Genomic DNA, 27,597 nt, shown 5'->3' on the forward strand with positions numbered 1-27,597 from the left:
AGTCAGATCTCCTGAAATGGGGACGATTTGAAGTGACTTGACATCTTAGTGATACTGACCAGAAGTGGACTCACTGTTGTTGTGGACTGTATCTGTAAGTGCTGCTGGTTCATCTACAGCATCCACACACATCTGGAAACACATCTGTGTGTCTGACTTAATCAAAGATTGACCAGAAGCTGCAGTTGGACCTTTCAAAATGAAAGCATGTGTTTGTATCCTGCAGCAGGACATCAGTGTGTTCCTTCAGGCTGCTGTATTGAACCAACACACTGAGCTCAAATTGAGCTTTATTCACTTCAACTTTGTTCTTGGTCTCTGTGATGGAAAAGTTTCAGTTGAACATTTGGAGCAAAATCCAAAGTGTCCAAGTGGAAGAAGAGTTTTTGTGTTGGTGTTAAAGAAGCTCTGAGAGTGAACCATCAGAAACATGAATGTGTGGTTGTTAGTAAGTAAAGTTCTAGATATCTACCTAACAGAACCTGTCCCATGGACTAACTGTAGTTTGATGATCTGACTTTAGTTTGGATTGTGCTCATGTGTTTCTATATTTCTATGAGATGAGACAGTATCACATCTGACAACACTGAAACCAGGAGCTGAATGTTTGAAAATTGATCTGAAAACTGCAAAATATGTTTCGAACATTTCAAAATAAAATTTGAATATGTGGAAAAAATGCTTTCTCCTTTTCAGTGTTACAAATGTGTTTCTTCCAAGTTCTGAGATGTGTGTTACAAACCTACAACTGTGTTCTTTCAGAGTTTCAGCTTATCTTCTTGCAGTGTTTCAAATCTTCAGTTTCTGACAGTTCTGAAACTATGAAGAAGGTCAGGGCGGGAGCTCACTGAGGCTGGATCTTGATACTTTGTACTTGTTTGATTTGTGATTTCCAAATGATTCTGTGTATTATTACCCCAAGAAATGTATCGTCCTAAACTCTTTCAATGTCCGTCTATTTGTATATTCATCTGTGAGTTTATATTGCAGTTTCCAAATATCATCATTATAGGTTTGTACAGGTTTTTCAAGTGGGTGTGTTTGTATATTGTAGTCAGCATTTGCAAATGTTGATGAGTAATTATATCAAACAATGTGGGCTTTTTGCTTCTTGAAAAACATATGATTATACTTTATATTGTTACTTGTGTTAGACAAATTTTCTTTCCAGATAAATATGGAGGGAGATCTGACCACAGGCTGAGCTGCACAACATTGGCAGGGATTCATCATCTCGCCCAAAACCAGCCAGTGTGTGTATCTAACCACCAACCTGTTATCTATGAAAAAATAAATATATAAAGATACACTGTGGACACTGGCAACATAGACACTAAATACTATTTAAGATACTTTTTAATCTAAGCAGTAAACTGACAGCGAACAGTACGTGTGGTTAAAATACCCATACCCTTTAAAAGTACTCATGTACATACATGTTTTAAAATAACACCAATGACTGTGTCGATATAAAATAAATATCTGATCAAACCATCTTTGTGAATCTGTTTAACATTTATAATAATGGACAATAATGTAGAAAGATAAACGTTAAAAATTGCCACTTTTATTAAAAACACATCATGTGAGGTAACCAAAATATGTAATTTAACTTTCAGTAAAACAGTAAAACATAGTGTTTGATGTAGTATAATTAAAATCATATACTTATACAGTATTAGAGTTCATCATCTATGCAGATGATGGTGTAACGTTCACAAACATCAAAAGCTCACATGACCATGTGGAGATGAGATGAACGTACAGAATCTAAAGCAAACGAAGCAGGAAAAGACAATTCTATGCTAATATTTTATTGTCTGAATTTCTCACTGCTAAAATTTAGTTTTTATGTATTTATTTATTTGTAGTATATTTTTGTATGTTCATTATAAAGGTTGTAGGATGGTGCTGGACTGAGATTTTCTGTTGTGGTGTCATTTCTTATTCTCATTTTATTTCATCAACAACAACTAAAAAACCCACAAAACAAAGTGTAAATGTCCAGTTGTAATACGTCACAATTTAAAGCTGTAACAGCAAAGTATTGTTTGTCTGCAGATGGAAAGTTGCAACAGACACAAGTCAGTTTTTACCAGTACATAATTGCTAAGTCATCACTAACTGAAGTAGTAATCAGTACTTCTGTGTTTACTCTGTTTTACCTGAGCACAGTTTTTTTTACTCCTCTCAGCTCAGTTTTCATGTAAAGATGCTCCAAGTAAAATGAGGAAGTGGATCTCAGTCTGAAATCAGTTCCTCTGTCATCAAGACCTCAAACACACACGTTACAACTACAGCCACTAAAAAACTAAAACTACTACACAATTTTAGATTTGTAATGTCAATATTCTTTTTATCATAAAATACATTTAATGTAAGATTTATAGTGAATCTAAAAATGCTAAAGATGTCACCAGTAGTAGTGTGTTGGTGTCCTGTGGACTGTTCAGCACCCTCTTGTGGGTCAACAGAAACCTCTATATAGCACCGTGTTGACGTTTTGATACCAGATGTCTGCAGTACAACCAACACATTGTTATTATGTGTAACACGTGTTCACTGCTGATTTTACAGTTAAATGCATGTTTCATGTAGTTTTTGGTTGAGGATCTTTGAATGATTTGGACTCGTTCAAATGTTCAGTGATTCAGTGTAATATAGTAGTAGTGTTGTGCAGACGTTTGGAAAAATAAAACAGGTAAATGTGCAGTTGGAACATATTTATTTACTTACTACAGCCTCAGGTTTTTAATAGACTCTGTTGGTTATTTGTCTGGTCTGTTGAGGGAACTATGACGCCCCCTACGGGTCACGGTGGGGTATTATTTTTCCATAGGTGCTCGGCCACTCTGCATAGAAGACACATTTTGATTCTGTTTTTCATCAAATAGAATAGAAGTCGTAGTAAAAATGGGACAAACTTCCCGGAGACACATTTCTGTCATACTGATGAATTTTCAGATTCAATCCACACATGGGTAAAGTTTCTACAAGATCCAGATACAAATCCAGATCTACGGAGTCAGCGGGGCTCTTGAAACAATGTGCTGCAGCATCTCTTTGTGTTTTTTTACCAGTTCGGGGTCTGATATGGTGTCAGGTTTGAAACCCACGATAAATCCCAAACTTCTTTGTTTCGCCCTTGAGAGGTCAGATGTCTATTTTTCAGTATGTAGCTTATACAAGCCAGCAACCTTTTCGGCACTTGCCTGGGCCGAAAAACTATACAACACTTCGACGAAAAGAAAATGTTGCTTTTTATGACTTCTTCTGAAAAAAAACAAAAAACAGGCTGTGGTGTTGAAAATGACAGAAGTGCATCCTCTTATTTCATTGCTTCAACAGCAGGGGCAGCAGACGAAGATAGAAAGACATCATCCATCATCATTCCACAGGTCCACAAGATTATTATTCATTAGGTATTTTCTGAGGAACATATGTTCACAACTCTTCCACAATCCTAAACAGTGGTCTAGAAGACTGTATATAAACTGTGTGAAGAGGATAAATAAGACGGAACCTGCAATAGAGAATTTTATATAAACCTCCCTTCAAAAAAGACAGAGGTGACCTCCAGTAAAAAATGTTACATGGTGCAATTGCTTCAAATGCTTTGCGGTGATGGTGTTTTTTGGTCTCTTTTGGTCTGAAATGATACAGCAGCCTGTATGTTTCTTTTAGCCTAAAATCCATAATTTTAGCTCAGAAATTTCCAGTAGAAACATTATTTCTTATATTACTTATCATCCTCTTACAGCATCAAAATAAAAGTCTGAACAGTAACTCTTGTATCAGATTGCTTCATTCTTCCATCATCTCATTTCTGTCCTACGTCTGACTGATCTGGTATCTGCACTCAGATTTAACATGAAGCTCTGTTGTTTGAAGAAACCTGAGTCGCTCAGACACCTACAGCTCTACTTTGTCAGTGTGAACTTGGATTCAGACTCTAAACAGGTGAATATTTCTGTCTCTATGGCAGCTGTAAGGATGGTGATGTTGGTCCAGACTGAAATATCTCAACATCCCTCAGGATGAACTGTAATAAATGTAGAACTGAACTAACACAGATGTTTTTTTTTTCACTTCTGGAGTTGTCCTGCTTTTATTAATGTTCACTTTACTTATCTAACCATCTTTTTTGATTTCACCTTTGCCTCCTCCTATATAAGCTGCACCTCTCACACTCTCCCTTTAACTGATTGCCTGCTCTCATGACCAGAAGCAACTTTCAACCTGTTTTACCTTCTTGTTTTTTTTCAGGCTGTTTTTTCGACCTCTGACTGTTTTTTCATTCTCAGAATCCTCATCACAGCTTTTCTAATAGTTTTGACTCTTTTTAACTAAACATGAATGTAGATCTCTGAAGATCTTCTATAATTCAGAATTTGAAATGCACATTCAGAGCAAGATGTTAGTTGTAGTTACTACATTAGTACTACAGTAGTTTTCCATATTCTTAATCCACACAGACTTTGACCTGTTTGATCTGTCCTGTTTGTTCCCTGCTTCTCTTTTATCTCCTTCCTCGTCAGTTATCTCCAGTCTCTGTGGTTTTACCTAGTTACTAGCTCGGCCCCTCCCAGTTCTTTTGTTCTCTTTATCTCTCGCTTTACCTGGCTCACCTAACTCCACCCACTCACTCACCTGCTCTGTATTTCCTGCAGTCAGGCACAAAGAAAAACACCTACACTCCCTGTCTCCCAGATTGTCTTTACAACCACACTCTCAGTGTTTCAGGCTAGTTTTCATTTCTAGTGTCTTGTTGCTTTTTCCACATTCCAAATCAACACCCCCTCTCTCAACAGAGGTGGAGGACTTAGACACAACCTGTCTTCTATTTATCATGCTGCCCTTTCATCTATTCCCAAAAAGGCCAGAACCAGTTCACACCTGCACCAAATTTCACTATTCATCCAAGTAGCTTCTTCAGTCTGAAGATAGTTAGTTAGAGGCCAAAATTTATGCTCCACGTTTGGTTTCACTCCACCCCTTGGCCTGAATAGCTTGTTAGGTGAAACAATGGAAGGGGAGGTTGTGATGGATAAAACAGTGACACCTCTGCCAACTCAGAACCTGTTTGTTTACATGATTCTGATTCTTTGGAAACATCTTAAAGAGAAACTAAAGTTTTCTCTGAGTGTCGGTTGATAATCAGGAGGAGGAAAGTGACAACTGACTGTGAACTGACGTCCTGAAGCTGTTTCTGAAGCTGCTCTTAGTTTAGGAAGAAGCAGGTTTAAGGAAACTTCAGGATTATGTTCATGTAGCTTGTTGAGATTGTTCCAATCTGTGTTATCAACAGTAATAACGATCCTTTGCTAGCATCAGATGTGTAATATGTTTCAGTCATTTTAAGCCCACGTTGAACCAGAAACCAGATCTAAACAATGAGAGCATCATGATGCTGAGCTGGTTCTGGTCTTTGTCAGGTGTTGTGGGTCTTAAACTGTGGTGAATTGGTTTCAAAGCAGCCTGATCAGCTGCAGCGTCCAATCACAAACCAGGTTGATTTCTGGTTCACCTGAGGATGGACCAGTACTGAGACATGAAATGAGGCTGCTGAGATGGACCCTCTCTGTCTGTGTGTCCTCACAGTTTCCCAGCATGCCTCAGCTGTGGTCTTGTATGAGGGGGACCACTTCCTGCTGCCCTGTGAGTTTCCCACTTTTGACGTAGACGACCCCACAGTGGTGTGGAGCCGCTACATTCTCAGTCCTTCAACCGTCCACCAGCGTCAGCAGGAAGGTGACGACCTTAAAAACCAAAACCAGCTTTACAGAGACCGAACATCGATGAGGACTGACGCTCTGAAAACTGGAGACCTCAGTCTGAACCTGACAAAACTGCAACTGTCAGACAGTGGAACCTACACCTGCTCCGTCACATCAGCAATATGGGGAGAAAAGAGATTGACAGAGGTCCAGCTGCAGGTCAAAGGTCAGTAACAAACCACAACATCTACTGCAGAAACAGGTCAGAGTTCATGTTGTTCTCTATGTTCTCCACAGAACGATTTCCATCCTGGGCCAAAGCTCTCCTGATTCTCCTGGTTCTCCTGGTTGTTCTTCTTCTTGTTACTGGGGGTCTTTTAGTACATTTCCGTCAGTACTTCATGTCAGGTACGTCACTACTACTACATTACCCATAAGGCTGATGGTTCCCATCTTTCCTCTTGTTGCTCCTTGACTGTGAAGACAGACTGAGAGTGAGGAACCAATCAGAACCACACTGAGAATGAATCAGTGATCATTAGTTCCTGATGACTGTAGAGAAGGAACTGATCCGTTTCTGTCTTTATCTCTGTTTGTTGGAGAAAAACTTTTTCTCAGTAAAATCTCAGTAGTTCAATGTTCATTTGTGAGGATGAGGATTTATTGGAGTTGAGTAGTTCTTAGTTTAGTATGAGGCAGCAGCTGGTTCAGAGGTCATCAGGATGGACTCGTTAACAAAGTGGTCCGTTAGTAGATGAACAGAGATCAATGAACTCATCAGAATGTTTCCTAGAGAATCTCAGAGTCTGTTCTCAGGTAACGTCTAATTACTGACTGATTCTTTCATTGGATTAGTTTCTGACTCACTGCTCAGTGAGGTCTGGGATTAGAAGAGAAGGACGGGACAGTGAGGTCCTGATACCATCAGTGCTGCTGTCTGTCCAGATGATGTTGTGGTTTGTTGTCCTCTCAGTCTACCAGGTGGAGGTGGATTCAGGGGTGGAGTCTGTCCTGCTGCCCTGTAAAACTACAGTTCACCTGCCTGAAGACGTCAAAGTGAAGTGGACAGACAGTGACAGGACAGTCCACGTGTATCAGAAAGAGTCTGATCAGAATGAGGAACAAGACGAGTTTTACAGAGGTCGAACAGAGAAGAGAAACCTGCTGAAACCTGGAGACCTCAGTCTGACCCTGAAATACCCCACAGACTGGGACACAGGGACCTTCACCTGCACCGTCTACAACAGGGAGGGAAACATCCTGATGAGGAAACAAGTGGAGCTGAAGGTCAAAGGTCAGTTAAAAGTCTGCTAAATAGTATGCTAAAGTATGCTAAGTTACATCTATATCTAATGATTTATTACTTTTATTGATTAACTCAGTTTTAATTTATGATGATTAATTTACTAAGTTATTAATATTAACATATTCTTATGAAATTATTTAAACGTATTTAAAGACTTTAATAAGAAATTTAACTGAGTGTTTATGGACTAAAAAGCAGTTATTCCAGTGTGATGTGAAAAGTAGTACAAGAAATGTGGAAGTGAGCTGAGTGAATCCTGTTAACATGGAACAGTCGGAGCATTTCCAGAATCCTATCTACAATGAATAGATGTAGACAGTATTGATCAGAAAGAGTTTAGATCCAGAAAAAAGTGGAAGGAAGAAGAAAGAAAAGCAGCTTTAATAGTTTGTATCAATGAAAGTTTGTATCATGGTTTGTTGTCCTCTCAGTCTGTCAGGTGGAGGTGGAGGAGGGAGTGGAGTCAATCCTGCTGCCCTGTAACACCACAGTTTATCTGCCCAACGTCGTCAAAGTGGAATGGACAGGCAGGGACAGAACAGTCCATGTTTATGAGAACGGCTCTGATCAGACTGCTGAACAAGATGAGTTTTACAGAGGTCGAACAGAGATGAAGAGAAACCCGCTGAAACCTGGAGACCTCAGTCTGACCCTGAAATACCCCACAGACAGAGACAGAGGAACCTTCACCTGCACCGTCTACAACAGGGAGGGAAACATCCTGATGATGAAACAAGTGGAGCTGAAAGTCAAAGGTCAGTTCAAAGTCTTTATTCTAACTTAAATTTTCACTTTTTTGTTAACTTACTATTATAATATTTTTTACTAGTGATTAACTGTTTAAATGTATGAAGGTTTATTTACTTTATTACTAATAACATTTATGTGAATTTATTTAAATAACGACACATCATCAGTCTGTGTCTCATGTGATGTTGGATTTTATTTATCTCTGTTTTCATTTATTAACATCAGTGATGATTTGATTTCAAAATAAAAGTAAATCTGCTCCCAGATCCTCCTTCAGATTTGGATCCTGGAAACATTTAGTTTCATATTTTGATTTGTAGGAAACCAACATGTGTCTTGTTTTATCTGTATGATGTAATAAGAGTTGTTGAAGTCCGATGATGTGACAGTGGTTCTCTGTCAGAGTCAGTAAATAAAGGTTTGATTCAGTCCATTGGACTCAAACTAAGTGAACAAACAGTGAGTTGTGCTGTTGATTGGATAGACGTCAAATACAACACCGTCTCTGTCCAATGGAGCAATGGGACAAATGTCAGACTGGAACCAATCAAACATGTTTTCACTACAAATATTTCACTTCATACCCTCAAAGAAATGTGTCAGTGCTGCTGCTGCTGTCTGTCCACATCATCTTCTGCTCTGTTTGTCACAGATTGAGGGGAAGGAACGAGGCAGGTATTAACTGAAAACTAGATTTATTCACAGAAAAAAAACACACAAAGGCTGATAGCAGGACCAAAAAGGGTAGCAGGTTGGTAGCAGGTTGTCGGCTGGTTGAGAAAAGACGACAATCTTACAGAGGAGAGAGGACTGAGGAGAGTTTTTGTAGGGACAGGGGAACACAGGTGAAGCCAATGTGCAATTAACTACTGGGGGCACAGGGAGAGAAGTGGCTGGTGGGTGGAGACCAGAGGGAGAGAGGAGGAAAACCCACAGTTGGGCAGGTGCCAGGCTGAAACGGTGACACTGTTGTCCTCTCAGTCAAAAAGGTGGAGGTGGATTCAGGGGTGGAGTCTGTCCTGCTGCCCTGTGAAACCACAGTTCAGCTGCCTGAAGACGTCAAAGTGGAGTGGACGGACAGAGACAACTGGAAGGTCCATGTGTATCAGAACGACTCTGACCAGATTGAAGAACAGCATCAGTTTTACAGAGACAGAACAGAGATGAAGAGAAACCTGCTGAAAACTGGAGACCTCAGTCTGACCCTGAAATACCCCACAGACAAAGACAGAGACAGAAGAACCTTCACCTGCACCGTCTACAACAGGGAGGGAAACATCCTGATGAAGAAACAAGTGGAGCTGAAGGTCAGAGGTCAGTTCTAAGTCTTTATCATAACTGTTGTTATTTTTACTTATTTATTTATTAAAATCATATTCTATCTTCTGGAAGCAGGAAGAAGAAAGAAAAGCAGCTTTAATAGTTTGGAAGATTCAGAAAATCTTCCAGCTGTTTTGAAGAAGGTTTTAGTTTCTAGATTTCTGTCCGCTGTGATCTTCTGGTCTGATCTGGTTCTGTCCTTCAGGTTTCTCTCCAACTTTAAGTGATTAAAAACTGCTGCTGCTGTCTGTCCAGCTGATGTTGTGGTTTGTTGTCCTCTCAGTCTGTCAGGTGGAGGTGGAGGAGGGAGTGGAGTCAGTCCAGCTGCCCTTCAGGACCACAGGGGACCTGCCTGAGGACACTACAGTGTGTTGGAGACGTGTTGAACCAAAACCAGCAACTGTGGTCCACAAATATGAGAACGGCTCTGCTCAGCCTAAAAAACAGAACCAGTTTTACAGAGACAGAACAGAGATGAAGAGAAACCTGCTGAAAACTGGAGACCTCAGTCTGACCCTGAAGAACCCAAAAGTCAGAGACACAGGAAGATACGTCTGTGAAGTCGATGGCATAGATGGAAACTGGCTGAGAAAGAAAACTGTGCTGCTTCAGGTCAAAGGTCAGAAGTAAAATACTTCTTTCTGGTGCTGTATTTTTTGTGTTGTCTGTTGCTGTTAATTTATCACTGGAAACATCTATCCAGCTGTATTTTGCTCATGTGCAAGCTGTTGTGCAGCAGAAACTGTCTCCACTGTTTTATGCAACAATGGGTTAAAGTAGTCGTTTAATTTACTAACTGCTGTTTTTAATGATTTTAAGGTTATAAACAATCTTTGTTTTCTTTAGTCAGGTCATGGTGCCACAGAGATGTCATCTTTCCTCTAGTGGAGGATAAACTTGTCTTTACCACTGTTTTTAAATGAAAACAATTTCATGCTGTTCGTCCGGCAAGTAACAAGTACTCTGAACGGAAACTGTCACTTATTGAATGTAAGGGTGTAAAAATACATTTTAAGTTTAGATTTAAAAATGTCTACAGAGTGGGACTGGCTGCTGCCTTCAAACCAAGTGAGTGAAGGAACAATGAGATGTGCTGTTGATTGGATAGACACCAAAGACAACACGGTCTCTTTTCAATGGAGCAATGGGACAAATGTCAGACCGGAACCAATCAAACGTGTTTTCAATACAAATATTTGACTTCATACCCTCAAAGAAAATGTGTCAGTGCTGCTGCTGCTGTCTGTCCACATCTTCTGCTCTGTTGTGCTCTCAGTCAAAAAGGTGGAGGTGGATTCAGGGGTGGAGTCTGTCCTGCTGCCTTATGAAATCACAGTTGAGCTGCCTGAATACGTGAAAGTAGAGTGGACGGACAGAGACAAGAGGACGGTCCATGTGTATCAGAAAGACTCTGACAAGACTGGAGAACAGCATCAGTTATACAGAGGTTCGAACAGAGATGAAGAGAAACCTGCTGAAACCTGGAGACCTCAGTCTGACCCTGAAATACCCCACAGACAGAGACAGAGGAACCTTCACCTGCACCATCTACAACAGGGAGGGAAACATCCTGATGAAGAAACAAGTGGAGCTGAAGATCAGAGGTCAGTTCAAAGTTTTTATGCTAAGCTAACTGTTGTCATGTTATTATTTTACCTTATTTAACTTCATAATTTATATTACGTTTATTTTTATATATTATATTTTCTATTACTGTTAGTGATTAACTCAGATTAAATGTTGATGAGGATTAAGGTAATTTATTATTTAACATATTTACATGAATTTATTTTAATTCATTTAAAGACTTTAATAATACATTTAAACTTCCTTCATAAGCTCGCCTCAGTTCATACCATTTTGTCAGTTTTATTTTTTTGCTGGTCCGTTCATTTCAAGATTTAAATAATGTTATTGATCCCAGAGGGAAATAGTTTTGCCTCATTACAGTTGTTCTCAACACAGACAGAAAGAAAGGGAACCACAACCAGGAAGAATCCACATCAACACAAATACATAATAACATCAATACATGTACAGAATATGTAAAATAAATGAATGAAAATGGCTTAAAATTTATAGACCACGGTGGAATGACAGCAATTATATGACTGAAACCCACCCACCAGTCAAGTTGTCATGAGCTGCAGGAAGGACTTATGGCCAGAGATAAGACAAGGTACAGGAGAAGGTTTTCAGGGGTTTTATTAATAACTAAGGTACAAAGGAGTGAGTCTGATAAGGTGCAGGAAATTTGTCAGTGCAAGGTGAGTATGGTGGTCTGGTTGGAAACAGGAAGTGACTTTAAAACCAAGATGGCCGACCAACTGAGAGCACATGGACAGAAACAAAAGTGTCACACAAGCACCACGAGAATATTATCCAAACAATAATCCACAGGGCTAAACTCGGAGGTCTATAGGGGAATCCAGGTCATACACAAGTAGACAGTTCAGGGATAAGTCCGACAGGCAAAATCCACAACAGTAAAACAATCCAGATCGACACACAGGGAGATCTAAACCGAAACAGAGCAGGGAAGGGAACATCGAGGGAGCAGACAGACCAGAGGGAAAACTCACGGAGCCAGAGGGGAAGCAGGGTCACGCAAGGGCTGGTCCAACGAGGGGGAATCCAGGGTAGCCAAGGTAAAGGGGTACAGGTCCGGGAAAGGGAATCAGACAGGAGGTACAGGTCTGGTACCGTGAGCAGGGGGAAAGACAGGGAAAGAACAGAACTCACAGGGGGTCAGGCAAGAGAAGGGGTCCAGAACAGGCAGAGTCTGAAATGTCCAAACAAAACAGTCCAAGGAAAGGCAGGATAGTGTCCGGGGTTTGAGAACAAAATATCTGGCAGAGGAAACAGGTGAGCAGGTTGGTATTTATACTGAGGGAGAAACCAGGTGTAACCTGAGTGCATGTGACCAGACTGGGAAGGGGAAACAGGAAATTGCCAAAATAAAAGCACGGGGGGAAACACCAGCAGCAACGAGGCTGGAATCATGACACAAGTACTGGTTACACAAATGAATCCCTGTCCCTAACTGAATATTAAGGGGTAAAATTACATTGTTGTGAGTTGTGCTGTTGATTGGAAAGACACCAAAGACAACACTGTCTCTGTTCAATGGAGCAATGGGACAAATGTCAGACTGGAACCAATCAAACATGTTTTCCTCTACAAATATTTCACTTCATGTCCACATCATTATCTTTTGCTCTGTTGTCCTCAGTCCAAAAGGTGGTGGAGGTGGATTCAGAGGTGGAGTCTGTCCTGCTGCCCTGTGAAACCACAGTTCAGCTGCCTGAAGACGTCAAAGTGGAGTGGACGGACAGAGACAACTGGAAAGTCCATGTGTATCAGAACGGCTCTGATCAGCTTGAAGCACAGAATCAGTTTTACAGAGGTCGAACAGAGCTGAAGAGAAACCTGCTGAAACCTGGAGACCTCAGTCTGACCCTGAAATACCCCACAGACAGAGACAGAGGAACCTTCACCTGCACCGTCTACAACAGGGAGGGAAACATCCTGATGAAGAAACAAGTGGAGCTGAAGGTCAGAGGTCAGTTCAAAGCCTTTATGCTAAGCTAACTGTTGTCATGTTATTATTTTACCTTATTTAACTCCATAATTGATATTACATTTATATCTTACTGTATGCATATTATAAAATATTTTAATGATTAACTATGTTTAATTTATGATTATTAATTTACTTTATTATTAATGTTAAAATATTTGCATGAATTTATTTAAATGTATTTAAAGACTAAAAACCAGTGATTCCAGTGTGATGTGAATATCAGTGAGAGGAATGTGGAAGTATTTCCAGAATCCTATCTACACATTTGATGTTAGTGGATGAATGAATGAGTTCCTGTTGGAACAGCTTGTAGCTGCTGTTGTTGATCCACACAATGAAATGCTGGGGGCACAGCATGTCATCAGTCTGACAGCAACCACAAAGACCAACTGAATCCAGACCAACACAAGACCAGAGAGCAAAATTTCCATTTGGAGAGTTGTGCTGCTGAGATCATTTCCATGTGTGAACACCAGCTGATATCAAGAAACTGATTGGTGACCAATCAGAGTGAGACAGTACTGATCAGAAAGAGTTTGGATCCAGAAGAAAGTGGAAGGAAGAAGAAAGAAAAGCGGATTTAATAGTTTGGATCAGAGAAAGATTCAGAAGGTTTTAGTTTCTAGATTTCTGTCGATTTCGGTCTGATCTGATTCTGTCCTCCAGGTTTCTCTCCAACTTTGTCCTCATTCAGTAAAGTGATTAAAAACTGCTGCTGCTGTCTGTCCAGCTGATGTTGTGGTTTGTTGTCCTCTCAGACTGTCAGGTGGAGGTGGAGGAGGGAGTGGAGTCAGTCCAGCTGCCCTTCAGGACCACAGGGGACCTACCTGAGAATGCTCCAGTGGAGTGGGGACGATATGAACCTGAATACATGACAGTCCACAAATATCTGAACGGCTCTGATGAGCTTAAGAAACAGAACCAGTTTTACAGAGACAGAACAGAGATGAAGAGAAACCCGCTGGAAACTGGAGACCTCAGTCTGACCCTGAAGAACCCCACAGACTGGGACACAGGAACATACGACTGTACAGTTTACAACGAGGGAAATTGGCTGAGAAGGAAAACTGTGCTGCTTCAGGTGAAAGGTCAGAACTCATCATCAATCATACTTCAATTTTTTTGGTATTTTGTTCTGTCTTTAACTCTCTTCTGCCTCTCTCTTTTTCTGTCACTGTCTCTGTCTCTACCTGTCTCTGTCTTTACATGTCTCTCTCTCTAATTGTCTCTGTTTCTAACGTGTTCTGTCTCTCTAACTGTCTCTCTCTCTACCTGTCTCTGTCTTTACATGTCTCCCTCTCCAACTGACAGTTTTTCTTTCTTTTACTTTAGTTTTTTCACGGTGGTGTCTCTTTAACGTGTTGTTGTACAGTCTGGTCTTCATAGGTTCGGTGGATTTTGTGTCCAACCGGCACTTGCTGGTCGGCGTGCAGATAGAGGTATGCCCACCTCAGTGTTGAAAGTTAAACTGTTTCTGCTACGAACTAAAAACTCAAAGGGAGTGAAAATTTAGGATTATTTTTCTGATAAAGACTTATTTGTGAACTCAATCCATGGTCAGATGAGGAGCAGAGGTAAAGGGGGCTACACAGACCAGAGGATTTACAGACTCAAGAAGATAGTGTTCAAACTGAGCCAGGAACTCGAGGAAGTGCTCGTATCCTGCCCTGAGTTACCTGTTGTTGCTCTGTGCTGGTTTTATCTTCTCTCTACCCCTGACTACTTTTAAAATTGGCACCTTGAATCTAAACGGGGCCAGAGACCTGAAAAAGAGAATAGTTTTATATGAATTAATGAAACTGAAACCCACAGTGATGGCAGTAATGAGGTTGACTGGCACAGGGAGTGGCCTGGACAGGTCGTACTGAGCCATGGAAGCAGCAGTGGGGGGGTAGGTATCCTGTTTTCTGGATCCTGCCCTCCTGTGTCCCTCACTAAATTTGAAGTGGTTCCTGGCATACTGCTGGTGGAGCAGGCGGTTTTTGAACATACCAAAGTCCTCTTGATCAATGTTTATGCCCCCACTACCGGAGCAGAGAGACTCCTGCTCCTCAATAAAGTGGACTCTGTTGTAATTCACTGTAACTCTGAAGATTGTTTGTTCTTAGGCAGTGATTTTAACTGAACGACCATCTGAGAACGACCACAGAAAACCTCACCCTGCATCAAGACGTATTTCCAAACAGGTCACGGAAGCATGAGCTGGTCCATGTCTGGAGGAGCCTCCACGGCTCTGACTGACAGTACACATGGTCCCATGTGAGGGACGGCATGATCACCTTAGCGTTTTTGTTCTTCTAAACACCAGATGAGTTCTTTTAGGTCCTGTTGGATCACACCTGTTGGTTTTTCTGATCCAGGGAATAGACTTGGGTCTGATTTCGCTGGACCAAGCTTTGACCGGGTGCAAGAACCTATATCTCTGGACAACCCTGGAGAGGTTTGGCCTCAGCCCTGGTTTGATTGCTACGATCAAGGTTCTGTACCAGGACATTCAAGTCAAGTCAAGTCAAGTCAAGAAGCTTTGTTGTCATTTTAACCACATATAGCTGAAGCAGTACATAGTGAAATGAGACAACGTTTCTCCAGAACCATGGTGCTACATAAGACGGTAACAAGACAGAACATGGAGCTGAGGACTGCTAAGTTGTCCTAGCCACATAAAGGGGGGCCGGGCCCGAGTGTGGCTGGATTTCTTCTATAAATTCATGGACAACCTGTCTGGTTTTGTGCAGCAATGGTGCTACGATGGCGTCCTCTGCTCTGTGGTGGAGGACGAACACTGTTCTTTAAAGATTTATTTATTTTCAACAGAGGCTGAACCCTCTACTTACTAACTGTCTCTGTCTCCTCTACAGACACAATTCAGGACACAGATAAAACAGTGGACATCAGGAACAGAAGCAGCTCCACTGATCCAACTCCTCTGATGGCTGATCAACCTGTCTGTTGATCAATATTTGATTATTGATCTAATTGGACTTTGGAAGTGAAGGAGCTGATGGACGATGAATGAAGACAGGAGGTCACGTTGTCTTCTTCTTCTTCACTCGGACTCCTCCTGACTCTCACACAGTCTACACACTCACTATTGATCAGTGCTGATCAGTGATGTCACAGTGTGATGTCACATGTTGATCAGATCTGGACTCCAACATGTTCTTGTGGTTTTTTGGTGACTTCTGCTTTAGATCCTCTGAACTCTGACAGAGGTCTCACTCTGGAGGAAACTCTCCACACTTTGAATCTCTTTGTTTTCTTCTCTCACTCATCATGTGACAGTTTTTATCCGTTGATTCAACACATTTTCTAAAACACTGTCACACTTCTCCAAACATTTCCTCCAATCACCAGCTCACTTTCTACTGTTCAACACTTGATTTGTCCTATTCAAGTCATGGCTCAGAACAAACTCAGGGAATTTATTAACTGCACCTGATTGGTCACATTATGCTATAACGACATCATGCTCTGACCTATCAGCTGCCTCAGACTTAAAGTGTGTTGAGCTGCAGTTCCTCTAACGTCCACCAGATGTGGCTGTGATCAAACTGACTGTATTGTAGTGAATGGGAAACTTCTCTCTACAAAGTCAGAGCAGATTTTACACAAGTTCAACTTTCAGCAGATTCACTGAGCCACATTTTCAGTCACACACTCCTAAAAAATTGTCTAGGGTTTTAAATATTTGTGCTTATAACATTGTAAAAATATGTTTTTATTGATTTAAAATTGTTGTTTTAATTTTCTTTAGTCACTCTGCACTACTAAACTCCGCCCCCTGCTGTTCAACATCAACATCTGCAGTAAAACTGCTGCAGAGAAAAACTTTATTTATATTATTTTATTTGTAGGATATTGACAACAGATAAAATCAGATTATTGTGTTTCAGTAAAACAGAATAAGTCTATCTGATGGTCAATTATCAAATCATTTACTAACAGGAATTTAGACGAGAGAGATCTGATTTTTAACAGTTCACATTAAATTGTTTTCTTTTTATTTTGTTCTGAGAGAGGAGTCGTCTTTATTTTTATTAGGTTTTTATGAATTACTCCTCTTGTGTTGGTTCTTGATATAAATAATTTAGGTAGTCGGGGAGCAGACACTGTCTCTATGGGGTTATGGTAGTTTTTTTGGGGGGGGTGACGGCTGTAAGGAAGCTGCAGAGAGGTGTGTAAGACTGCGTCTCTGCGTCCTGGGCTCCACTCTGACATGTCAGGGTTTAGGTCGTCTAATAAACTCTGTCATATTTCAAGAGAGTTGAGACGAACCATCTAAAGTGGGATGGATGCCGTCTCTACTAATCAGCCCAGGTTTAGTCTCTATAGCCCACGTTGTTTGCGGGATACCACTTAGATAGCAGTGGTGCTACGATGGTGTCCTCTGCTCTCTGGTGGGGGACGATCTTGTGTTTAACTTTGTTCTTTAAAAATTAGTTAATTTTCACCAGTGGCTGAACTTAACAGAACCAAACAGAACTGCATAGTGATGTGTTTATTTATCTATATTGGCAAGAAAAACTTTGTGAACGTTCTGGAATTTCATGGTTTTCTGCATGAATTAAATGTGCTCTGATCTTCATCTAGGTCATAACAATACAAAAACACAGCCTGCTTAAAATAATACTACACAAACATTATGTGTGTTAATGTTTTTATTGAACATAACATGTAAACACTCACAGTGCAGGGTGGAAAAAGTATGTGAACCTTTGGACTTAATAACTGGTTGACCCTTCTTTGGCAGCAATAACCTCAACCAAATATTTCCTGTAGTTGCAGATCAGACCCGCACAGCGATCTGGAGTAATTTTGGACCACTCCTCTCCACAAAACTGTTTCAGTGTAGCAATATTCTTGGGATGTCTGGTGTGAATGGCTCTCTTAAGGTCATGCCACAGCATTTCAATCGGGTTGAGGTCAGGACTCTGACTGGGCCACTCCAGAAGGCGTATTTGGTTCTGTTGAAGCTATTCTTTTGTTGAATTACTTGTATGCTTTGGGTCATTGGGCAACTGAGAAAAAGGAATTTTTTTTATGGTTGTTTTTGTTTTTCACACAACTAAAAAAATGAGAAACTGATGTAAATTATCCTTTTCTGGCTCATATATAAAAAGTATTTATTTTATTGTTTTTTACATTTAGATGTGACTGAAACGTTTTTTTCTCTGAGAGAATTGAAAATTTGAATGTTTGTGTTAACCCACTTTGGGAAGAGTATTTTTATTCATTAAAATTATTACTGTTTCTACATTTATATTTACACATTGTTCTAGTCTGTTCTATATTAAGGAGCATCATGGCAGAACTACCCGCTTTAGACCATATTCTTCAATACAAAATGCAAAATAGCTTATCCAGACAATACTGGACTTGGTTTTGTTACTAGGACATTATGTTTTTAAGCTCATAAACACAGTGTAGTAATACATATTACTGATTGATTATTGTAAAAATTGCATCAACAACTTGTCAGCTGGCTCAACCAAAGAACATCTGCACCACATTAATAATCTATATAAACTAACAGATACACATATGGGAAAATGTAAACACTACACTATGAACTTTTGGGCCTTTTCTATAGTTTCTCTTCACCCTGTGTATCAGCCTGTGATGATATGATCATGATTTCAACATATTAACATGACAGAGACTTATTTTGCATTTCTGCAACAGTCTGGTGGCTGTCAAGTTGAAATCAGGATCATATCATAACAGACTGTCACACTGGGTGAAGAGAAACAATCTGTGTCACACATATGTCAATACCAGGTCTCCTGGCTGAAATCAGCACTTTACTGCATTTTTATCAAAGTGCTGTTTCATCTTATACTGAGAATTTACCATCATCTGTTTCACCAGCTCACAAGCAGATGAAGCCTCTCTGTAAAAACACACATACTCAAGCACATCATTAACATTAGTGCCATCAGCTGCTCCCACAGACGTTCTATTAGACCTCTGACTGTGTGGACAGACAAGTAAAAACTTGATAAACTGTGGAAGGATCCGCTCTCTACAACACTATCTCTACCTAACTACAGTGGAGTTTCTGCAGAAACAATCGGGTACACGATTTAACCTCAACTACCTCAGATGAAACAGATGATTTACTTGTACTGCAGTCTCTATCTGCACTTTCATATTTAAAAGGACAGTTTTCCATAATAATTACATTTTAAGTGCTTTTACTTTTAGGTAATCAATATTTCCCTTAATGTTTTGGTTTTAACAGGGCCCTGGTCGTGTAATATGTAGATCACACTGTGGACGTTAGGATTTTTCTCAGTGCTCCACACCATTAATGTAAAAACACTAACACTGGGACTTATGTTCAAAATAAAATCATCATCATCATCTTTGGAAGTTTGGGGGTGGAGGTATATGAGGGGGCAACAAAACAAGAGTGTTAATCATTATTCTAGACTATTTCATTGAAGCCATCATTTATTATAATCTCAACAACTGCAGTTTTAGAAGCCTATGTGTTCATCAAACCTGAAACTAATAATGACGACCACATGAATGATTATTAAAATAATGTAGACATACTGAAATGACTGCCAATGTATAAGCAGTATTCTAATACATGAAAATTAAAATGATGCAACATGTTTACAGAGATCATTGAATGACTGAAAAATGATCACACTGTAAATCTCACTGTGGACATAAGGACACAGGTGATTCATGTTTCTGTTTCCTCATAGTTTTCCAGCATGGTTTGGGTGTGGAGGTGTATGAGGGGCAGCTTCAGTCCTGTTGTCCTGCCACATCTCTTCTGTTCCTCTGAGGCCAACGGTGCTGTGGAGCCACAACAAACTTAGTCCATCAACTATCCACCAGCGTCACTCAGATGACCAGGTCAAAGGTCAGTAACAAAGCCTTCTGTAGATACAGGACAGAGGTCAGTGCTGTACCTCTAACAGAACCAGGCTCAGGGGCAGAGGGCCATCTACCTCGACTGGTTGGGGTGAGTGGAAAGAGGAGAGAGAAAAGAACAAGAAGTAGCAAAAACACTGAGCAGGTTGGTAGAACCAGGTCCAGGTCAGTGTTGCCAGATCAGATCTTGGCAGAAAAACTAGCAACCTGTGGAAACAAGTCCAAAATAAGAAAAACTCAACACAGTCTCCATTACACACCTAGTAGCTGTTTATTTTACTCATAAAGAATTAAGAAAAGATTCACTGTAGTTTGGACAGAGCCTCATGTATTAATCTCTGCAGATGTTGTGTCACTTTATAATTATACATAATGTCAAATAGAATGAGCTTTATGTTCTACTTTTGTTTGGTCAGTTTGATACAGAACATGAAAAACATATGTTTACTACAAATATCTTCTTCTTCTTTCGGCTTTTCCCATCAGGGGTCGCCACAGCGAATCATCCTTTTCCACCTAACTCTATCATGAACATCTTCTACCCTAACATTAGCCAACCTCATGTCCTCTGTTATAACATCCATATATCTCCTCCTTGGTCGTCCTCTTGCCCTCCTGCCTGGCAGCTCCATCTCCAACATCCTTCTACCAATATATTCACTATCCCTCCTCTGAACATGTCCAAACCATCTCAGTCTGGCCTCTCTGACTTTGTCGCTAACACAGTCAACGTGAGCCGTCCCTCTGATGTACTCGTTCCTTATTCTGTCTAACCTGGTCACTCCTAAGGAGAACCTCAACATCTTCATCTCTGCTACCTCCATCTCAGCCTCTTGTCTCTTTCTCACTGGTGGCTCAGTGGGTAGATCATCTGCTTTGAATGCAGAAGGTTCGGGGTTCAAACCCCGTCACAGACACCAGGTGTGTCCTTGAGCGAGACACTCCACGCTAGCTCCCCGGGCGCTGCATGTAGCTGCCCACTGCTCCCCCCAGGGGGATGGGTTAAATGCAGAGGACCAATTTCATCTGTAACATGTAAAATGTGACAAATGACAAATAAAAGTGTTTCTTCTTCTTCTTCTTCTTCACTGCTACCGTCTCTAACCCATAGAGCAGAGCTGGTCTCACCACTGTCTTGTAGACCTTTCCTTTGAGTCTTGCTGACACTCTTTTGTCACACAACACTCCTGACACTTTCCTCCACCCGCTCCAACCTGCCTGCACTCTCCTCTTCACCTCTTTTCCACACTCTCCATCACACTGAACTGTTGACCCCAGGTACTTAAACTCCTGCACCTTCTTCACCTCAGCCCCCTGTAACCTAACATTTCTACCTTGATCCCTCTCGTTCAGACACATGTATTCTGTCTTACTACGACTGACCTTCATGCCTCTTCTTTCCAGAGCAAACCTCCACCTCTCCAGCTGTTCCTCCACCTGCTCTCTACTCTCACTGCAAATCACAATGTCATCCGCAAACATCATTGTCCAGGGAGATTCCTGTCTGACCTCATCTGTCAGCCTGTCCATCAGCATAGCAAACAAGAAGGGACTCAAAGCTGATCCTTGGTGTAGTCCCACCTCCACCTTGAACTCCTCTGTCTGACCTACAGCACATCTCACCACCGTCATACTTCTCTCATACATGTCCTGAACTACTCTGACGTACTTCTCTGCCACTCCCAACGACCTCATACAGTACCACAGCTCCTCCCTCGGCACCCTGTCATACGCCTTCTCTAAATCTACAAAGACACAATGCAGCTCCTTCTGACCATCTCTGTACTTTTCCATCAACATTCTCAAAGCAAAATGGCATCAGTGGTGCTCTTACGGGGCATGAAACCATACTGCTGCTCACAAATCTCCACCTTCTTCCTAAGCCTGGCTTCCACTACTCTTTCCCACAGCTTCATTGTGTGGCTCATCAACTTTATTCCTCTATAGTTGCTGCAGTTCTGCGTGTCACCCTTGTTCTTAAAGATCGGAACCAGAACGCTTCTCCTTCATTCCTCAGGCATCTTCTCGCTCTCTAGAATCCTATTGAACAAACTGGTTAGAAACTCCACTGCTGCCTCTCCTAAGCACTTCCACACCTCCACAGGTACGTCATCAGGACCAACAGCCTTTCCACTCTTCATCCTTTTCAGAGCCTTCCTAACCTCATCCTTTCCAATCTCTGCTATTTCCTGCTCCACGACATCCACATCTTCCTCTCGTCTTTCCCTGTCATTTTCCTCGTTCATCAGCTCCTCAAAATACTCCTTCCATCTTTTTTGCACACTCTCCTGGGTTGTTAGCACCTTTCCATCTCTGTCCTTAATCACCCTTACCTGTAGCACATCCTTCCCATCTCTATCTCTCTGTTTGGCTAGCCTGTACAAGTCCTTCTCTCCTTCCTTTGTGTCTAACCTGTCATACAGCTCATCATAAGCTTTCTGTTTAGCCTTTGCCACCTCCCTCTTCACTCTACGCTGCGCTTCCTTGTACACCTGTCTACTTTCCTCAGTCCTTTCTACATCCCACTTCCTTCTAGCTAACCTCTTCCTCTGGATGCATTCCTGTACTTCCTCATTCCACCACCAAGTGTCTTTACCTTCTTTCCTCTTTCCAGATGACACACCTGGCACCTTCCTACCTGTTTCCCTGATAATCTCTGCTGTAGTTTCCCAATCATCTGGAAGCTCATCCTGACCACCAAGAACCTGTCTCAACTTCTGTCTGAATTCCTCACAAGTTTCTTCATTCTTTAACTTCCACCACTTGGTCTTCTTTTCTGTCTTCCCTCTCTTCTTCTTCCTGACCTCCAGAGTCATCTTACACACCACCATGGGGTGCTGTCTGGCTACACTCTCTCCTACCACCACTTTGCAGTCACTAACTTCTCTCAAATGACCTCGTCTACATAGGATGTAGTCCACCTGAGTACTCCTACCTCCACTTCTGTATGTCACTCTATGTTCCTCTCTCTTCTGGAAGTAGGTGTTGACTCCAGCCATTTCCATCCTCTTAGCAAAGTCCACCACCATCTGTCCTTCCAGATTATTTTCCTTCACACCAAACCTGCCCATCACCTCCTCATCACCTCTGTTAACCTCACCAACATGCCCGTTGAAGTCTGCTCCAACAACAACTCTCTCTCCTCTGGGGATACTCTCTATGACCTCATCAAACTCACTCCAGAATCTCTCCTTCTCTTCCAACTCACAGCCAACCTGTGGCGCATACCCACTGACTACATTCACCATCACCCCTTCAATTTCTAGCTTTAGGCTCATCACCCTGTCTGAGACTCTTTTCACCTCTAGAACACTGTTTACAAACTCCCCCTTCAGAATCACTCCTACCCCGTTTCTCTTCCTATCCACACCATGGTAGAACAGTTTGTATCCTCCTCCAATGCTAAGTGCCTTGCTGCCCTTCCATCTTGTCTCCTGCACACACAGTACATCTACCTTCCTTCTCTCCATCATGTCTACCAGCTCTCTGCCTTTCCCTGTCATTGTGCCAACGTTAAGAGTCCCTATTCTCAAACCTATGTTCCTGCCTTTTCCCTTCTCTCTCTGACCACGAAGCCTTCTGCCTCCCCTCTTTCTTCGACCAACAGTAGTCAAATTTCCACCGACACCCTGTAGGTTAACAGCATCGGTGGCGGTCGTTGTTAACCCGGGCCTCGACCGATCCGGAATGAAAGTCTTGTGGATGATTCGCTTGGTTATTTTGGCAATTTTTACGCCGGATGCCCTTCCTGACGCAACCCTCTCTATTTATCCGGGCTTGGGACCGGCACAGAAATCACTGGCTTGCAACCCCTGTGGCTAGATTGTTTACTACAAATATGAGGCAGTAAAATATATGTGTTGATTAAAGAAACCAGTTAAGAAACCAGGGGTGGCTGTGGATCAGTAAGTAGAGCAGTTGACTGCCAATCACAGGATTGATTCCCGGCTGCCACGTCACATGCCAAAGTGTCCTTGGGCAAGATACTGAAGCCCTAGTTGAGTCACGTCAGCTGCATAGCAGCTCTGCCATTGGAGTGTGAATGTGCGTGTGAATGGGTGAATGAGACACAGTGTAAAGTGCTTTAAGTACCAGCTAGGTAGAAAAGCTCTATATAAGTGCAGAACATTTACCATTAAAAAAAAACACTGTGGTGGCAAAAATTAGACCACAGTGGAAGAGGACTGTACTTTTACCTATTCTGTTTACTGAGTCAAAGGTCTGGCTGTGCTTCAGACTCATTCTACAGTATTGAAGAGTGCAGTGAGGTGGGCGTTGCATCACGCAAATTAGCTTTAATAAAGTACATCCACATTTAATTTCATTCAGCATCTCCTTATACCTCATCGTAGTCATTTGGTGCACAAGCAACAACCATCACGCAACTCCCACACAGTGGCACAATTCAGTTCACACAAAGCACCTTGTCCAAGCACGCTTACAGGATTGTGGTCCATTAACAACACTGGCAGTCCTACTGTTTTTCCATTAAATTCCAGGGAAACGACACTCCCAAGATGTTGGGAGGTGATCAGAATGACTCACACTGAGAGGGTAAAACTTAATTTCTAAACTAGTTACTTATCTACACAAAAGTAATAAAAATAATAAGATAAAATACAGAAAAGACATCACAAGATGAGAACAGCGTAAATCGGCTGCAGCAAGGTTATGCAGTTTCTTGAGAAACTAATGTAAAAGGATAACTCTCTGTACTGTTTTTCTAACAGTTCTTGTTAAAATATCCTCTGATTTGTTTCCCAGATGGAGAAGCCTGTAAAGAACATTTTGGAGGGAGAGGAGGAATCAGGTAAAGATCCATCAGCCTGTATTAAGTTTTCTGACTGTTGTAGGTTTTCAGAGGTCGTCAATAACAGCCTCTACAGAAAGTCGAAGGAAATCCAGCTAAAGACAGATCACAGCTCCTCTTGTGTCCATGTTTTATTCTTCTTTCAGCTGATGCCTTTAGGACACTGTCTGTCTCCTGGTCTGTACCCTGGACCTTCACCTTCTCCTCCTGTCTGGCAGCTTCATCCTCAACTTTCTTCTGCTTATATTCTCCCCCTCCCTCCTCTGGACATGAATAAACTGTCAGGCAGTATTTTCTGACTCCATGAATCTGGAAAGATTCATTAACATTAAATCTTCTACAAAAAGAAGATGTTTATGGGGAGAAAAGTCTGAGATCATGTAGGAATCAGCAGATGAGGAGTGTCTCAGATGGGTCAGGAGTAAGGTAGATGAAGGATGAGCAGAGTGAAAGTTGGACTACAAAGAGGACCATGGAGAAACCAGGAAGAAGGTGTCAGGTGGGTGTGTCAGGTCAGAGATAAGAGTGATGTCTCTTTCCCAAGATGGCAGCCCCCATAAAGTTTCTGGAAGCAGGCAACAATCATGGTTCGTGATGAGCTGTCATTTTTCCAGAGGTCCTATGTCTGTCCACAATCCAGTAATCCACAGTCCAAAAGGCAGTCCATAGTCATTCATAGAGGGTCATCTACATTCCAATTTCACTGAGTAAACAGAGCCAGTCGAGAGTCCTACACAGATTATTCACAGCAATACAAAGAGGGGTAGGAAAAACCCACAGTATCCAAAAGGGGGCTGGGCAAGAACAAGATTCAAGTCATGCAGCAGGGTCGATGATGAAAGACCAGTCAAGGGAGATCACTGGATAGTTGCTGTTGCAGAAGTGATAGCAGATTATCTGGCAGGGCAGAGACTCACAGACCTGCTTATAAAGGGTCCAGAAGATAGGGGAGAAGAATCAAGGTGGTCAAGGAGTAGCAAGGGAGAGAACAGGAAAGGGAGCTTATAAGGAGAGAGGGAAACAGGTAGGCATTTATTACTTCCAGTCTGGAAGAAATAAATGCATGGACTAGTTTTTCAGCATCACTTTGAGACTGAAGACTGAATTCTCCTAACTTTACCAATAGTCCTCTCTCTCAGTACAATTCGCCACTTGTCAGGCATTCTCTCCCTTTCCAAATTCTTCCTAAATAATCTGGGTAACCAATCCACTGCTGTCTCTCCTCAACATTTCCATGTCTCCAGTGATCTGTCATCTGAACCAACTGGACCTTTCCACTCATCACTCTCTTCATAGCTTCCTGACTTCATTATTTTTTTACAATTTTCTTTTTCACTTCCTGATTCAGTGCCTCATCAGGAGCTGTGGAGTTACATTAAACTGACTGGAACTAGAAAGCAGCAACAAAGTTCAATGTTACAACAACGTTATGTCAACGTGGTTCAGACCAACTTCACAACCAACCACTGACTTTGTCTCTTTCATCTAGAACTGAACCAGTTTTAGTGAAGTCCGATGATGTGACAGTGGTTGGATCCTGGAAACATTTAGTTTCACGTTTTGATTTGTAGGAAACCAACGTGTGTCTGATTTTTTATCCCTATGATGTAATTGTATTGTATTGTAGTGAGTAGTGCTCTTAATTGGACAGACACCAAAGACAACACAGTCTCTGGTCAATGGAGCAATGGGACAAATGTCAGACTGGAACCAGTCAAACATGTTTTCAATACAAATATTTCACTTCATATCCTCAAAGAAAATGTGTCAGTGCTGCTGCTGTCTGTCCACATCATCTTCTGCTCTGTTATCCTCTCAGTCCAACAGGTGGAGGTGGATTCAAGGGTGGAGTCTGTCCTGTTGCCCTGTGAAACCACAGTTCAGCTGCCTGAAGACGTCAAAGTGGAGTGGAGGGACAGTTTAAACTGGAAGGTCCATGTGTATCAGAACGGCTCTGATCAGACTGCTGAACAAGATGAGTTTTACAGAGGTCGAACAGAGATGAAGAGAAAGCTGGTGCAAACTGGAGACCTCAGTCTGACCCTGAAATACCCCACAAACTGGGACAGAGAAACCTGCACCTGCACCGTCTTCAACAGGGAGGGAAACATCCTGATGATGAAACAAGTGGAGCTGAAGGTAAAAGGTCAGTTCAAAGTTTTTATGCTAAGCTAACTGTTGTCATGTTTTTATTTTAACTTTACACTTATTTTTTAACTTAATATTTTAATTTATTGATATATTATTAATACAGTAAAAAAACAACTATTATTTTTCTTTCTATTACTTACTTTTATTATACTATTAGTTATACCAATACATATATTTACATACTAAATATATGCTGATTAATTAACTTTAATAATGATTATTTGTATTATCATATGACTTTAAATCCATGTTTGTAGACAAGATCAAGTCCTGAGGGTTTCAGAGAGCAACATTTCCATTTGGAGAGTTTTGCTTCTGGAAGAACGAAGATCAGTGTGAGAGATGAAGGACTGACATTTGGATCCCTTCAGATTCTCCAACACAGAAAAATTCCACCATCAATATTTACTGATCATCAAATGACTTCTTGAATCCCCAACATTTCAGTTTGACTACGTATCAATGAGCAGAGAAGAAGACAGGGGATCATTTCCATGTGTAAACACCAGCTGATATCAATAAACTGATTGATGATCAATCAGAGTGAGACAGTATTGATAAGAAAGTAGATAGTTTGGATCCAGAAGAAAGCGGAAGGAAGAAGAAAGATAAGCAGCTTTAATACCGTATTTTCCACGCTATAAGGCCCACTGTCATTGAATGGCGCATTAAGCGAAACAAACAATCAGTCAAACTTTATTATACGCGTTCACCAAGTGATTAAAAAATGCTGCTGCTGTCTGTCCAGCTGATGTTGTGGTTTGTTGTTCCCCTCAGTCTGTCAGGTGGAGGTGGAGGAGGGAGTGGAGTCTGTCCAGCTGCCGTTCAGGACCACAGGGGACCTGCCTGAGGATGCTACAGTGTGGTGGAGACGTGCTGAACCTAGGCCAATGATTATGGTTCACAAATATCAGAAAGACTCTGATCAGTTCAAAGAACAGGACCAGTTTTACAGAGACAGAACAGAGATGAAGAGAAACGTGCTGAAAACTGGGGACCTCAGTCTGACCCTGAAGAACCCAAAAGTCAGAGACGCAGGAGCATACATGTGTGGAGTTTGCAACAATGGAAA

General features: G+C 41.4%; 2 protein-coding genes across 2 annotated transcripts in view; both read left to right on the forward strand.

Moving 5' to 3' along the window:
• LOC113168720 (NLR family CARD domain-containing protein 3-like) overlaps window positions 1-27,597 on the forward strand; it is a 434,580-nt gene that overhangs the window by 139,822 nt on the left and 267,161 nt on the right. The gene's annotated exons all lie outside the window — the stretch shown is intronic.
• Window positions 5,818-27,515, forward strand: LOC113168717. Its single transcript, XM_033326663.1, has 7 exons — window positions 5,818-6,125; window positions 6,691-6,698; window positions 8,763-9,087; window positions 9,377-9,712; window positions 10,370-10,686; window positions 19,543-19,553; window positions 27,303-27,515. Exons 1-7 carry the CDS (start codon window positions 5,900-5,902, stop codon window positions 27,373-27,375), a joined length of 1,296 nt encoding a protein of 431 aa, XP_033182554.1. The 5' UTR covers window positions 5,818-5,899; the 3' UTR covers window positions 27,376-27,515.

This window comes from Anabas testudineus, chromosome 18 (genome assembly GCF_900324465.2).
Source record: "Anabas testudineus chromosome 18, fAnaTes1.2, whole genome shotgun sequence".
Lineage (NCBI taxonomy): Eukaryota > Metazoa > Chordata > Actinopteri > Anabantiformes > Anabantidae > Anabas > Anabas testudineus.